Source organism: Terrapene carolina, unplaced genomic scaffold, assembly GCF_002925995.2.
Source record: "Terrapene carolina triunguis isolate 2854851 unplaced genomic scaffold, T_m_triunguis-2.0 Scaffold85, whole genome shotgun sequence".
In the NCBI taxonomy this organism is placed as follows: domain Eukaryota; kingdom Metazoa; phylum Chordata; order Testudines; family Emydidae; genus Terrapene; species Terrapene triunguis.
In genome coordinates this window covers 723,549-739,416 of record NW_020664436.1, presented here as the reverse complement: position 1 = coordinate 739,416, position 15,868 = coordinate 723,549, and the positions used below count along the sequence as shown (strand labels likewise).

The following is a 15,868-nucleotide window of genomic DNA, read 5'->3' as shown; positions in this document are numbered from 1 at the left end:
CTTTGAACACCTCTGAATAAATGTCATATCACCTAATGTTAATTTCTGCACCTTTGTGACCATTTTAGTTAAATAGTGCAACAAAGATTTGGCAGCAAGATCCTGTCTTTATAAAATAGTACTGATCTGACCTGTGTCTTTCCAATATTTTATTGTTTCTGGTACTAAATTTAAGTCTTTTAGTAAAATTGTAAAACACCATGAAAGAGAGAAGCAGTTGCCAAGCACCCTGCTGATATTTAATTAGGAAGTCAGCCAATTTGGGTTTGCAGGTGCAATTATATTGTACTTATTCCTCTTTGATATGGTCTGAAGCCATACTTTGGAGCCTGGGACTAAGATATTTAATCACACGAAGGTCCTCTGCCTTGAGCCATACCATCCATCTTCCAAGCAGATTGTATCGTCACTCCCTGTGGAGCCCCTGGCCCACGATGTAGAGTTCAGGGTGAGAAGCAGACCTGCTGGATCCCTTGAACTCAGAGAAGCATGTGCTGTTCCAGGAGTCACCCTCCTTTCTAGGGCTCTCCTCCATGCTGCAGAGAGAAAAGAAGATTAAGAAAAGAGGATAATGAATCATGTCCTTTTTTAAAATGCTAAGGAGAGCATGTTAACCCGTTAAAACGAAATGCAGCCAGGCATTCTGCAAAGCCTTCCTCCAATTCAGCTGTTTAGTACAGTACAGGTTTTCTTTCTGGTCCCTGTTTCCTGATGCCAAGTGCATTGTAGTCTCCTCTCCCTGAAACTCTGTTTGGAGCCAAACATTATAATATTTGATCGCCTGAAAGCCACTGTGATGTGTTTGAATGTACAGATGGGCAAATAGATTCACTTACAGTAAGAGAAAGGCCTGAGCTACAAAGCTGGGATCCAGATCCCACAAAAGGGAAGTTTCTATCTATCTTATCCTAGGTACTTATAAGACCCTCTCCCCATTATTGTAGTAACTGATTGCCTCATAATCTTTAATGGTGTTTAACCTCTATACAGCTGGAATTACTATCCTGATTTTACACAGGGGGAACTGAGGCACAGGGAGGCTAAGTGACTTGTACAAGGTCACATGGGAGGTCTGTGGTGAAGCAGGGACTTAAACCTAGGACTCCTGTATCCTAGGCTAATGCTCTAACCACTGGATTGTCCTGCCTCTCTGTTGTGGTGGAACTAGTGCTAGAATGGTACTGGATGAATAGATTTAGCCAAGTATATAAACAGAGGATTATGCATGAAGTTCTCATCCAGATCCAGACTTCCCCAAAATCTGGGAGGATTCATATTCAAAGCTTTGCTTTTGGTCCTGTGTCACTGAATCAGTTCCTCTTCTTTTCTCTGAATTGAATGAAATCCAAATAGCTTTTATTTTAAGCTTCCTTCCATCTCAGCTGTGCGGGAGGGCTTTAATCTGAGAGCAACAGTTCAACTGAAATACTATTTTTTACTATACACACACGCAGACAAATCCTGTTAAGGATTAACAGGATTTGCCTGAGCAAAGTGTCATGCGAGGTATGCCTTGAAAACGTGCCCACCAGCGTTGATTGTTACCCAAAGGCCAGGCTCAGAAAAGAGCAAAGTAGCTCTGTACATCTACCTGTCCAAACAGCATCTAGTTGTCGTGGCTAGGATACTGAAACCTAAACCCACGGCTCTTGGTACTTATAAAGTAACAGTAGCTGTGCAGAGCTCTAGCTGCAGCTCTAATCGGGGCTAGTGACATGTTTAAGATCTTTTCTCTGGATACCCTGCAGAGCTTTAAATGGGAAGTTTATACGCTTGGAGAGAGGACATTCACAGTTTTCTAGTGCAACACTGGGAGTGCAGGAAAACTAGCAGAGTTTCATATAAGACTGACCTACACTTTACAGGGCCCAAAGCTATTGATGCTCAGAATGCAATGGTGTAGAGGTAAAAAAATAAGTGGGTAAACTAATCTAAGCTAAACTCCACATTCCTCAAATGAAAAGTGGGTAAACTCCATTTATCTGTATTAACCCTCATCTATACTACTGGCAGAATGTGATGAAAGTTACCTCTCCCTCTGGTCCTGCTGCTGAACAGGGAAACTGGGCTGCTGAGATGAATTGCTGGGTCACCACAGGATCCCACATGGTTGTTTGTATTTGCTTCTGCCTAGGGCCAAGCCTGGCAGCCTAACTATAGCAGTCTGTTTCCCAGCAAAAGAACAATTACCAGAGTCCGGGGAAATGGAAGGAAAAATCCCAAAAGATGCATAGAGGTCTCAGAAATGGGGTAAATCATTGATTCTCCAACGCTTGTGTGTGGACTACTTCATAAGAGAGAAATCTTGTGGATCCACCTCCCCCTCTCCTCTCTAGTTCCCCAACTAATTAGTGATAGCAACCTCTAATAATCTAAAATATCTTTTCCCAACATAATAATATTGTGATTTTAATGTCCTACGGGCTCTCCAGGACAAGAGACATGCTCTTACTGGAAAACTGAGGCTCTCTCCTTTCCAACAGTGTCAAGTTCCCCCATTTCTGTCTCTCTAGGGTCTCAAGATTTCACACGTTAAACCTGTTGCGGGTCCAGCACTTTACTGTCTGTCTGGGCATCAGGACAATGTAATTCTGGGAAGAAAAAAAATACATTGTTCTGGAGGAGGGAAAGGAGGAACATTTTTGTGGCATGTTGTTTCACTATAGAAACTGGCAATATGTAGCTGCCTTAAGGCTTTGGAATGTGAGAATATTATATATCCACTGAAATGTCTAATGGTTGAATGATTAACCCTTAGGCCCTTGTAAAACACCTGAGGTTTGATCAGTTTCCTAAATTCAGTGTGGTCAGTTTCTTGTGGTTAATAATGAGCTGGTAGGGGGTGCTGTACTGAAGAAGACAGAGTTTCTACTTGCTGAGAGGCAGGCTGGGTCAGGACTCTTGCTTACAGTGAGCTCCAGGTAGCTCCACTTCCCCCTGGAAAGTAACCCCTGTTCTGGTCTGCACTCCCGATGTGTCCTGCCTCCCTCTGCTGCCACTTCCTGTCCCTTCTCACTGGCTGGCAGCCATCACAGGAGGTAGCATCAGGAGGCCATCCAGGTGTGGAGAGGAACTGACAGATCCCAGAATAGGTCCATGCAGAGAAGTAGGCTGGAAGCGAGAATGAGTCAGCCTGGTGGGAGAAGGCCACTGCTGGTTCTCATCAGAGAGAGGGTGGCCAGGGGTGTGGAAGGGCCCATGTTAGGCTTGGTGAGGAGAGGAAATGGAAGGTGGAGGGAATGGAAAGGAGAGGCTTAAAAGAGATTTGCCCTCAGCTGGGCCTGCAATATGAAGTTCACATCTGGATCTGAACTTCCCCAGAATTTGAGGGTGTTGGGATCCAGGGTCTGGTGCAGGCAGATGCGTAGTACTGACATTTGAAGGGGAAGTATTCTGAATTTTTTCTTCTGTTCAGGGAATGAAATGAGAAGCTGAGGCAGCCTTGTATGGCTAGTGAGCTCTGAGGAGAGTGATGAATCAGCACGTACTGTACTGTTAACGAAAACGTTAGGGCTATGAGTCAGTATCTGTGCCTCAGCATGCCGAGGCTCTGATCAGTGGAACCCATTATATTTCAGTATCCTAGACCTAGAGCATGAAGTGCTGGTTCTATAGGCAGTGATACTGGGTATTTCAACGGTTTAGTAATATTCAGTGGGCAGATTCCTAAAACATCTGGCATCTGTCTGTCAGCATGCATGCTATTATGGCTCTGATATGTATATTATGACATTCAAAGCAGTGTCTATAAAGCTGGGGCTGGGCAATTTATTTTATTTATTTTAAACCTATAAAAAACATTGCATCTTAAATCAGTCCAAGCTGTAAATAATGGGCCACTCTCACCCTGGTATATCTCTGTAGTAACTCAGTGGAATTACTCTGGATATACATCGGTATAAACGGAGAGCTGAATTTAGGTCAATAAATATTTCATTCTCCCAAAATGACTAAAGAAATTGATAGATATCCCAAAGAGTCACAAAATAGAAAATATTTCATGAAAAGGATGATTTTTTTTATGGTTTAGTGCAGTGTCTTTTTATATTACCATTTGTGTTGCAACAAACTGCAACACATAGATAATATGCATTGCTGAAGCAGAAATTAACTAACAATTTATAACAGGCTGTTTTTAAAATTCATCTATAAAACTGCCAGCACTTTCTTCTCATGAGGTTTGACATAAAGCCTTTTTGAAAACATTCATTTTAGCCAACAGACATTCGTATAGACAATGCTGATTTCACACTGCACATAAAAAAAAAAAGTATCCTTTAGGAGATAAAATTTGCTTAGAAGTCACAGAGTAGAATGTATAATAAAACAGAGTGCAGGATGCAAAACAATTAGCATTTGCGGAAGGCTTTGTCATTGTTTTATTTTGGTAATGACAACCTGGGATATACTGTCATTCACAGTACAGGAGAGAAGTTGGGGGCTGACTCTGTTTTTCTGGGATCTATTTAGATTTAGTTGCTGAGCTCATTCCTGTGCTGATGACATAGTTGTGTACACACACAGATAATGTGAAGCATAATTGCAAATATTTATTCAAGTGAGTAGTCCAACTGACTTCAGCAGGACTGCTTGCATGAGAAAAACACTACTTGCATGAGAGGCTCTTAATTCTTTTGTGTATCTTAAAGCTTAATTAGCTTAAAGTACTAAGATGGGAAACATTAGAACAACATTTTGCACTTACATGCCATTTAATGATTGCAAAATATTTTGCCAAAAATATATTGAGTATCCTAGCCCCTCTTGTGATTTCAGATGGAGGTATACCCACTTTGTGGTTGAGTAAATTAAAGAGTAGGGAGGTTAAAGGCCAAATTGTTGCATGCCCATCATGTGACCTTTAGGGCCTGGTTTTTTTCAGAAGAGCTGAGCAATCAGAGAGCCAAGTCCTTGGCAGCCACAGGTGCCTTGTGCCTTTGAAAACCAGGCTCAAATTGTGCACCCATCAACTGAGTCACCCATAATCAGTGACCAGTTTTGAAAAATTAGATCTACATAATTAGCTCAAGGCCTCAAGTAACTATTTTATAAATAGAGCTTTACAATTTAAGAGGTCCCCGCCTGCAAATTACCTGTGCAAATTAACTGCTTTGAAATATTTAAACACAGAATTCAACTGGGGAACTGGCTAGCTCAGGGACTGATAATAGGTTGCCAATTCAAATCCAACCTAAGGCATTAGTAATCTAAAGCTGGTACCATCTGAGGGTTATTTCATATCTTTTGTGAATTGAATCTGGTGATCTGCTGCAGTACACTTCCAAATGGCATTCATTATTACCCTGCTTGCCAGTCTCGGCAGACAGAACAAACAGGCTTGAATGACCTATGCAGAGTGACCTATCTTCTCCACCCTGACAGATGGTCTATTTAGGTCTTGGTTAAAGCAATATTGGTGGGGATGGTGGATGTTTGCACTGCTATTCTGCACATAAATAGGCCAGTTTTGACTGTACTAAGCTCTCATCAAAAACTGAAAAAACAACAAAGCATAAAATACAACCCAAAGCGCTTGACTTAAAGTAGAATGTGTCTCACCTTGCTTGGTTAAGTAGAGGTTCACTGCCAGCTGAGACAGGAGCTGGAAGTCGAAGGTAAACTCCTGGTCTGCGGTCAGAGAAACTTCTCTTTATGAAAGGCTGAGGGTTGGCAGCACTCAGAGCCATCCTCCTCTGCTGATCCCCACACTGCCTGAGCAGCATGCTGTTTTTCTGGGCAAAAGCTGAAACTTCAGGCTGGCCTGCAACCTCTGTAGTGCAGTTGGTAGGTGGTGATTGAGGCTTGGCTTCAAATAAAGAAGGAGTTGCTGGGCAAAATATTGAACGTGCATTACTGACAATCTTTGGTGGAGAAAGATGTTGCTCATCACCAGAATCCAAACTATTTTGTAGTACTTTGTGTGACCGTGATGGAGACGCTGGTGGAGAAGGGGTGGTGCAAAATGGAGGTGGACTTGCCTCTCTGCGCTGAGCTGGTGGGCTTGACAACTTCCGCTGAGCTGGTGGGCTTTGTTTGCGCCCCACTGGAGGGCTAGGCAGTTTTCGTTGGTTTGGTGAAGAAGGCAGCTTCTTTTGCATTGGAGGGCTTGATACTCTGGGGTTAGCTGGGGGACTAGGTTGCCTGCGAGTAGGTGGAAAGTGGTTAAAAGTCTGCAGGATGTGTCTGGGATATGCAGGTGGACTTGAGAGTCGTTTCTCGGTGGGTGGAGAAGAAGGGGGTGTTCTTGTTGGGGAGATTCGTCTGACAAAAGCTGGACTTTTCTCATTTCTCCCGAGTGAATCAGGATAAATTTGCTTTTGGTTTTGCACTGATGCTAAATTTGTGCCAGGTTCTTTACTTCCTGAGCAGTTTCTGTTCTGTTTTGAAACTCCACTGGGATCTTGAAGAGGTATTATTTTATGCGATTGCTTATACAAATCTGCAGCCTCTTTCATTTCATTGTCCCTTTGGGATGCTAATTTACCCTCTTGGCTGTGGATGAACATGTTGGTAGAATTCAGCTCCAATGAATATTTTCTAAATTTGGAGTCCGACCCAGTGTTTCTTAGTACTTTACTGGCAATCATGTTGGGGCTGTTGATATTTTTACTTGGTAAAAAGTCAATGGAATGTAGAGAGGCTTTTATCTTTGGAGAAATGTGCATTCTCTTTGTAGCATGAAGCTCTGTTTTGGCAGGCTTTTTGGCAATGTCTGAAGAGTTTCCTTCCATTATTGTACTTTCTTCAGACTCAGATAAGTCAAAAGAACTGTCCATTAGCATTTCAGGAGGTGGTGGCGGCAGGTTCTCCAAGTCTTCATCAGTTTCCTCATTTGTGTCACTTCTGCTTAATTCTGCAACAGGTGGAAAGGCAGTTGGAAAGTTGCAGTGGGATGCATTTGTGTTTGGAAGGTTTATGTCTCCTATTGGTGAAACACGATGCTTGTGAATTAAAGGTGCCAGGGCTCTCTGAAGGGGAATGGTGGGAGGAATCACTGGAAGTCCAAACTTTCTAATGCATTTTATTGGTCCTAAAGTTCTTAAATTTATAGGTTTCACAAGGCCTTCGGAAGGACTAAAAGTTTCAATAAGTTTCTTGACAGATTTCCGAGGGGTGCAGCCACCGCTATTGAATTTCTCTATCCCAGGTGGCTCATTTTCTTTCCTGTATGATAAATCCTGTGTGGATGCGGTGGCTTTTATAGGCTTCCTTCCCCTTCTCTCATCTGGATGATGGACAGTGTTTTGCTCGGATTTATGTAAAGGGACCTTATCCTGATTAGGCAATATGCTGAAGTTTTTAGAGAGGGATGCCTTCAGTTTGTTGGTAGAAGATCTGGGTGTAACATGTTCAGTGTCCTGCAAGTAAGCTGCTGCTCTTGGCTTCAGGATCTCCTGCTTGCCATCTGTTTCTTTGTTCCCGTTAAGCATATAAAATGTTTCTAATCTTTTGTTGAGATCTTTTTGGGTCCTTTGAAGTTCTAAAAGGGTTGGGTCTTCTGCACGGCTCCTGAGGGATTCCTCTGACCTGGACCTTCTTTGTTTAACTAAGGTTTTCTGGCTACCACTTGCTGTACTGGGTCTTGCTGTTAGGGCTGCTTTTCCACCTTCATCTTCTGTCCACTCCTTTCGTCCACATTTAGCTGGGACAAACTTGATTTTTTCACTGATCGCATCTTTCATCTTCAGTATCATCTCCTCATTCTCTGGATTTTCTATCCTTTTGGTGGATGGCCTCCTTGTTTTATCTGTTACTGCAGGTGAAGACATTGGCCTTCTGGGCAGGGCATTCTTCCCCATTTCTGATAGACTTATATTATCATTGTCATCCTCCTCTGGGGTACTCTCTTCCTCTTCATTTGCAGAAGGAGAATCTATTGATTCACAGTCTTTGAAATCTTTACCTTCCTGGGCGGCATCAGACTGGAGGGAATTAAAAGAGGGACTTTTGGTCACGTTTGAACATTGGAGCCTGGTGGAAACATTTTCTGGTGTTGCCCCAAGGGAAGAAGTTGTTCCTTTGCTGTGTACAGATGGGTAAAATATATCCTTAAAATGCCTTTCAAGTGCACAGTCATGGGATCTAGTTGTAACAGACAATGTGCCATTACACAGATGTTCTCCTGGTATTCTGTTGTGTTTCTGAGATGGATGATCATGTGCACAAGAATCGCGGCTTGTTTGCCTTCCAAGTTTATCTAGGGGATTGAACTCTTTGATAGATTCATTGTCTGCACCAATACCACTGTCTTCTGAATACAGAGCCCTATCATCAGCATGGGCCTGAGAGGAGACCACTGCAGAGGCTTCGAGCAATTTTATTGCCCTTAGCAGGCGTTCATCAAAGCCTTGTTTTGCTTTAAGTTTTTCTTCCAAGTTGCTGGCTGCAGACTGTAAGTAGCTCCATGTCTCCTGCAGGGCACTGGAGGTAAGGGAAGCCACTGTTCCATTTAGCAGCTGCATTTTGTTGACTGTATATTGCAATAACTGCTGCAACAGATCTGGCTGCTCTTTTGGATCCCCTTTTCCAGCTGGCCAAGCCAGATTTCCTCCCACCTCTTGGAGGAGCTCTTCCCCATCATTGGCAATTTCTTCCAAGAGCTGGTTGATTTCATCAAAGCGGAACACTAGAAAGCTCACCATCTGCTGTAAAAGCAGCTGAGTTTGTGTTGCCTGATTGGCCATACATAGGATAGCTTCATATTTGGAGAGGTTGGGATTTAGGTAGGCATAAGCATTTTGATGAGCCTTAACAAGCTGATCTGGGAAATCCACCTTTTTCTCAGTCTTGCATATAGGTGGAGTGGATTTTTCTTTGGGTTTGCAAAGACGACCCTGTTTTGCTGGTTTATGGCTTTTTTGCTTCTTCCCTTTCTTTGGGGTTTGCTTTGTGTTGCTTTCATTCTTGTTGTCCCAAGTGAAAGCTGTTGCCTCTGATTCGCAGGAGCTTTGCTTTTTGATCTGTATGTCTTCTGCTATATGTTTTTGAGACTCAATCAGTTCAGACATGGCTATTTCAGCCTCTGTGGCTGTCCTCTCAATTTTCTTCTCTTCCTCATGAATCTCGGAAAGAGAGAGATCCTCAGATGACAAATGGAAGTTAACATTTTTGATCAGCTCTGATGTTTTCTCCTCCCTTTCCAGCTGGTGATCTCTCCACAGAGACCCTCTCTGAGGGAACTTGTCAATATCATAACAAGAGGAGCCTTTGACCAGCAATGGAATTGAAAATGCTTCCTCTCCAGGATCGACAGGCAGGATACCTTTGGGTTTATTCAAAGGATTAGTTCCAGTTTTTGCAACATGGTTAACAATCTCACTGTGGGAAGGTGTACAGCCCATCCTGTCTCTCTGCCTGGCTTTATTTTCTGTTAAAAATATCCAGATGATCAGGTAAAGAATAGAAGACAATAAAACTTACTGTTTCATCCTGTATTGGAACATTTCATTTTTCTCCCAAGGTTTCATCAAGAATTCTCCTAGTTTTGTAGATAGCCTTGTTAATTACAATGAACTTTTCCTACTTCCCAGGATCCTGTCTTAAAAGAGCTACACATTGTCCCGTTGTATTTTGTTTCCTTTAAGGCGTTCTTCTACTGGAAACAAATCATGTGAAAGCTGTGTTGGGTTAGAGCTAGTGGATTAAGAGGACTCATGTACCTTGTTTCTGTCTTGACAGATGTCATGTATAAATAAGATCTTAAGCTCATTAGCTTAATCCGGCATCAGCACACATGCTGCGTTTGTAACGGAAAACTTTTTAAAAATACTGTATTGGGAGGCAAATTTGTATTGATGTACTGCAATAGATAGCTTCTTTCCCTCCACTCTTTCTCCCCTCCCAAATGTCCTCCCCCCCCCCCAAAAAAACCCCCTCTACAAATGGAACTTTGAAATCCAAAGGAAGAGATTGTTTCAGGCAATTTCTAGAAGAAACACATTTTAACAGGGGGGGAAATGCCAATGCACAGCCCTTTGCAAGGAGGAAGGGTGACCTTGACAGAATACAGAAGAGCTAGGAGGCACAAGACATAGAATCAAAGAGGTTACAGTTGAGATGCCTATTAAGTCATCTCATCCAGAAATTTTCAACATGCTTCCACCTGCAAGTCCCAAGCCATTCACTTTTTCCTGCTGTGACCTCCAAAACAAACAATTTTTTTCTCGAATGAACTTTCCAGGAATCCTTTTTTGCTACTTCAACTAGTCCCTCAACCTAAAATACTGCACAATAATAAAATATTTTAATTAATTTGGCAGATATGGCCAAAGATAGCATTGACACTAAGTGCCTATACAAAGGAGAATTTAAAATTAAAGATATATATGTAGAAGTATAATTTATGTGTTCTTACTGAAGTGTACATGCCACAATGCTCAATATTCACAATGACCGCACAAGATAGCAGCATTGCAAACTTCAAGCATTCAAAAATTATGAGTCAGGTCCAAACAATCAGGAGGTTGGCTTAAAAATTATGAGATCTTGAAAAATTAAGAAATTTGGGGATCTTTTAATTTATCTTCCAGTGTCTGAGCCTTTAGGGATCAATTTTTTCTTTGCAATCATGATGGCTAGAAACTTACTTTTTCTTTTTTTTTTTTTTTTTTTTTTAATCCTTAATTTTTTTTTTTTTTTTTTTTTGTAAGTGAAGCCTGAGATTCTCATAATCACATTACTCCAGGAGCCAAGGCTTTAAGGAAAACAAACAAACAAGCAAAACCAAATTTCAATATTGGGCTAGAAACATGACGCCCAATTCTGCATCCCAGCTGAGAACTATTGATCAGACCATCTCCCAGGCCCCAATACAGGACTGTTCCCTTTTCATTTGTTGATACAATTACAAATAAAATAAAATAAAAAAAACTCCTCAAACTAACAACCAACCACCGCCGCTGCCACTGGACAAACACCAACAATCCATTTCTTAAAGAGAAATCAAAAAAAGAAAGAAGGAATTAAAACTCTGTAATAAAACAGCAGATAGTTTAATTTTTAAAAAATGACTTCTCAAGGGTGCTCTGTAAAAGATAATGTAGAAAGAAAATTCTCCCCAAGCAAAATCTCTCCTTATGTTATTAAGACTAAGGCTAAATGGATTAAGATGATTTTTTTGTTGTTGTTTTACCTTCCAAACACAGCTTTCCTAGAGAAGGCAGCCATCTCCCAGTGTAACAAGGAATGGAAAAGGTGCTTGCCACCCACTCTAATTACTGTGTAGCATTAGGCTGCTTTATGCTGACAGAGCCAATCATCTCCCACTAGCAGTGTGATCGCTAACAGTTTGGATGCAGATATCTAATCTATCTGATTTCTAATAAAACTCTTCAAATTGCCGGGTGCTAGGGTGACTAGACAGCAAATGTGAAAAATCGGGACGGGGGTGTGGGGTAATAGGAGCCTATATAAGAAAAAGACCCCAAAATTGGGACTGTCCCTGTAAAATCGGGACATCTGGTCACCCTACCGGGTGCATATAATGCACTCATACTTTAATGAATCAGTTTTATAGGATTCACTACTGTTAGGGACAAATGCTTTCAACGTTCACATCCTTATGGACAGAGAAGACTTTAAAGAGTATGAGCTGTGTAAACAAGCTATGTTGCAAAAGTCTAAGCTGACCCTTGAAGGGCATAGGAGAAGGGTTCAGGGAGTTCAGAAAAATGGGGGCATGACCTATACTAAGGTTTCACTTCAACTTAGGGGTTATGTAAGAAAATGGGGAACTGGTTGGGGGTTACCATGGTTGATGAGGCCTAGGAATTAATGGGTTTAGAACAATTTTATAAACTGTCACCCTGACCTAAAATCAGGGTTAGCAGAAAAAGATCCTAGGGATTTAATGATAACGGGATAATTGGCAGACTGATATGTACATAGTCAGCTAGGGTTTGATAGGAAACTAAATAGACTCATAGACTTTAAGGTCAGAAGGGACCATTATGATCATCTAGTCTGACCTCCCGCATGATGCAAGCCACAAAAGCTGACCCACCCACTCCTGGAATAATTCTCTCCCTTGACTCAGCTGTTGAAGTCCCCAAATCATGATTTAAAGACTTCAAGTCGCAGAGAATCCTCCAGCAAGCGACCCCTGCCCCATGCTGCGGAGGAAGGCGATGAAATGGAATCAGAGGACAGGGATCGGGCCCAAGCAGAAACCCATGACTGGAGGGAGGGAACACCTCCAAGAAGCTCGGGGCGTGGGGGAAGCGGTGTTCCGTATGTGATCGATGGGGTTACTTTGCCCGGGATTGCCCTGTCCAGGCCTTGAAGCTCAGTGCAGTGCTGGAAAGGCCAGTTTCCCCCGACCTCAAAGAGTTACCTGTGTGGTTAAATCTCCGGAGGGAGGGAGCCACCCAGCCAGAGCAACCATGACATATAATGTTCCTGCTGACACATTCACACCCCAAACCACTGCCCACATGCCAGGCTGCACCCTCCTGGGTACAGATCCCTCAGATGGCCAGTGGGAGTGGAAGATGGTGGTCAGTGGGGAAATGTTTATTGGATGGAGGGATACTGGCACTGGTAAGACTATGGTTAAGCCCCATGTCGAAATACCCATCAAATGCTCTGTATGTGAAACCTGGGTTATAATTCCTTGTGTAAAAACCTTCACTTTACCTACAGCAGCACTTTCTATACAGACCCAGGAAGGGTCAGAGGTGCTGACTGTACGTGTATTGTCAGATATTCCATATTTTTTGCTATTATGGCTTTAAAAGCAGAATGGGTGAATCAATCCCCCTCAGCTCCAGATCGGCAAGGGACTGTGTCAGCCAAAATGCAGATGGGGTAGCTGACAGGGAGGAGGGGGTAGAAGGCTGGGGTGGATCCCCCTGCCAGTATCCAAAAGGAATCAAGTTATCTTCCCAGAGTATGCAGACAAATACATGAGGAGAGAATGGATGAGACTGCCTCCTTCTCCAGGGACGTGCCAAGAGCTACTGACTTAAAGGGAAATTCTCTTGTATCCTGAAGCACAGGCCAGGGATGTAAGTTCTCTGCCTACCCTTCCCAGAGAACCAAAGGCAGTACAGAGCATGGCAAGGACAGTGTCCCTACTTTTGGCTGGAGACATTGAGGCAGCTGTGGTGCACTGCCAAATCTATGACACCCACCCCATGGTGGGAAATACCCTAGTAAAGGGTTCAACTGCTGCTTGGTAACTACAGCCAGGAAGGAGTGGGGACTTCTTCCCACCCCACAGTCTCTGACTGCCTGATAGTCTGAGAAAATGTAAAAGACCATAAGACGGGTCAAGCCACACACCTTAACTCAGTGTGTGTGTGGAGCAAAAGGCCACCACAGTGGGGTGGGTGATCAGTACTCTTCTTCCCCCAGAGAAGCTGGGGTTAGGCCACCCTCTATCTACTCTCTGCCCTCCAGGCAGCTTTGAAAAACCCCGGTCAGGGTGGAGAGAGAAGCAGGTTTCCACCCAAGAGAGGTGACTGCTGAGGAGCTGGGAGCCAAGGGTGGGTGCCCTTGCTGGACCACAGAGGGGGAATACAGGTGCCATTGCCCTGAACTATGACCACAACATCTATATTTAGGTGCCTAACGATTTCAGTTATAAAATCTGCTTGTAACCTTTCTTTGAGAAGCAGTAATAGCGCCATTGTTTGCAGCAGGCATTTGATATTTGGCAAGGAGAAAGCCCTGGGGCCAGAAAAGAACCTTTTCTTAATCTGGTGAAATTCCATTCAGGTTTGGCCAAGATATAAACTTTTAAAAATTACTGTTTCCCTTCTGTTGCTTACTTTCCTCATGATAATTTTAGCAGCATGCCAAAATAATAGCTGAACGTGGACATGCTAATCTGGGCTCATGGTGTTACCGTGACCACCATCACAGCAGCACACACTTCTTGGTAAGGTAACACCCATGAGCCGACAGCTTCTCCAGTAGTGGGGCAGTAAGAATTCAGCCAGGCTACCCCTCAATAAGCTCTCTCCAAACCCATCACATGGTTGCAGTTGCCCATCCTCCACTGGAGGGGCACCACGTGGAGAAGGAACTCTAGACACCTACCAGGGAGGGAAGAAAGAGAGTGAACTGATCCAGGCTGCCCCGATGCCCTTCCAGATCCAGCACATATCCCAGTACAGGGAATGGGATGCTGGGAGCCAACTGTCTTTGGCCTTCTGCCAGCTAATGCTGCAGTGCTAAAGATTCAGTTTACACTCTGCTGATGGTGCACAATTTGGAGAATGGTGTGACAGTTGCACATAACAGAATTTGTTTTAAGAGTGTAGTGAGCGAGATGGGGAGTAGACAGAAATGAGAATACAGATGTTGGCAGAAGAGAGATTATGTAACACTTTGAAGATGAAGACAAGAAGCTTAAATGTGATTTTACTTTGAAATGTGTCTATGTAAAACAACTCTTTACTCAACAGAGCAGCTCACTCATAGCTGCTGACTTTGGTGACAACGTGTTTTCTCTGGTTTTTATTTCTACAAGTCCTGTAGAGCCAACACAGCTCTGGGAGATGGAAATAGATTCTATTCTTTCTTGTGCATCATCAACAGCATTGTTTATTAAGTTTCAATCCATTCCATCTGTGCAAACCCAGTTAAAGCAATAGGATAGCAGAGGTACCATTGAGGGCATTATATGAAGAAAATGGAGTTGCACAGGTTTAACTGAAGACAGCTTGTATGTATAGAATCTTTACTACTGGTGATGGGGCACGACAAAGAAATAATTCATCTTGACTCTCAGATCCCAGGGTAAATTTTCCAGGCTGGCAGCCTGACTTCTAAGCTGAGGAAATTTGATCAGGTGCCATTGAGAGACAATAAAAAAGCACCAAATAATGGTATTTTAACAGATCTGCTTTTCAGAGTAGAACCCAACTTTAAAAAGTTAAGAGAAGGGCATGAGAAAACTTTTAAGAAATCTTTATCTATCTCATCCGTAATGTTTTATGACCTTTTTAGGGAATTAATTGCAAAGGAAAGACAGTGGTATATACTGGAGCTTATAGCTTATTGGTTTGCTTGTAGAAACTTAAAGGCTACATCAAATACATCTTTATTAAAAGCATAGATTAACAAAATTAGTAAGCACACTCCAAATGTATTTGGTAAATCTACAGAACTGTTGCTTCTTTCTCTTTTGCTCCTCAACTTTTGTAGCAACGTAAATGTGGAGCCTGATCATAGGAGGTATTGAGCAACCATCTATCCTATCGTAGCCAAGTGGAATTGCAGGACGATAACCCCCACTCAAAATCAGGCTTTGCACTTTGCTACCTAGGAGGTAGAATTGCAAGCTAGGACAGTTAGACAGCTGTAGTACAGCAAAGGTATATCATTCTGTGGAAGATGAGTTAAACATCAAAATTGAAAATAATTTACATGACTCTTTATTACCTTTGGATTGTTCATTCTGTATTCTTTCTCAAAGCTTCTGGTTGCTAAGCCACCTCTGTGTATTTAAAACCTCCCGTCTGTCATAGCTAATCTACACTTTCTGCTTGTTCCAATAGTTAAAACAGTAAATGGTAATGATGGCAGAAATGGAAGTTTTAGGTTTATGTATTAATTGCATGGAACTGCAAGAAGAGATTAGCTTTACAGATAGACTCCCACGTTCTTTCATTCAAATTAAAAAAAAATAAAAGGGCAGATCCCTATCACCTTTGGCTGTGATTGCATTAGCTCTCACAAACCTACGCGGGTTTGGGAATCAGAATGTAAGATGGAAGATTTTGAAGGAAAACCCAGGTTTTGTAGGAAGAGATACTGGTGATTCAATGGGTAGCATTCTTCTAAGTACTAAACCAGTACTAGCATGAAGTTAGGGAACACTGTTGTGGTGATGGTGCCATCTTTTGAATATGGTGTAAAAATA

General features: G+C 42.5%; 1 protein-coding gene across 1 annotated transcript; it reads right to left on the bottom strand.

Moving 5' to 3' along the window:
• Window positions 1-406: 406 nt before the first annotated feature.
• On the bottom strand, window positions 407-9,341 carry PCARE (photoreceptor cilium actin regulator). The gene is made up of 2 exons (XM_024198181.1): window positions 5,560-9,341; window positions 407-536 (listed from the first exon to the last, which is right to left on the bottom strand). Exons 1-2 carry the CDS (start codon window positions 9,339-9,341, stop codon window positions 407-409), a joined length of 3,912 nt encoding a protein of 1,303 aa, XP_024053949.1.
• Between the last annotated feature and the right edge of the window lie 6,527 nt (window positions 9,342-15,868).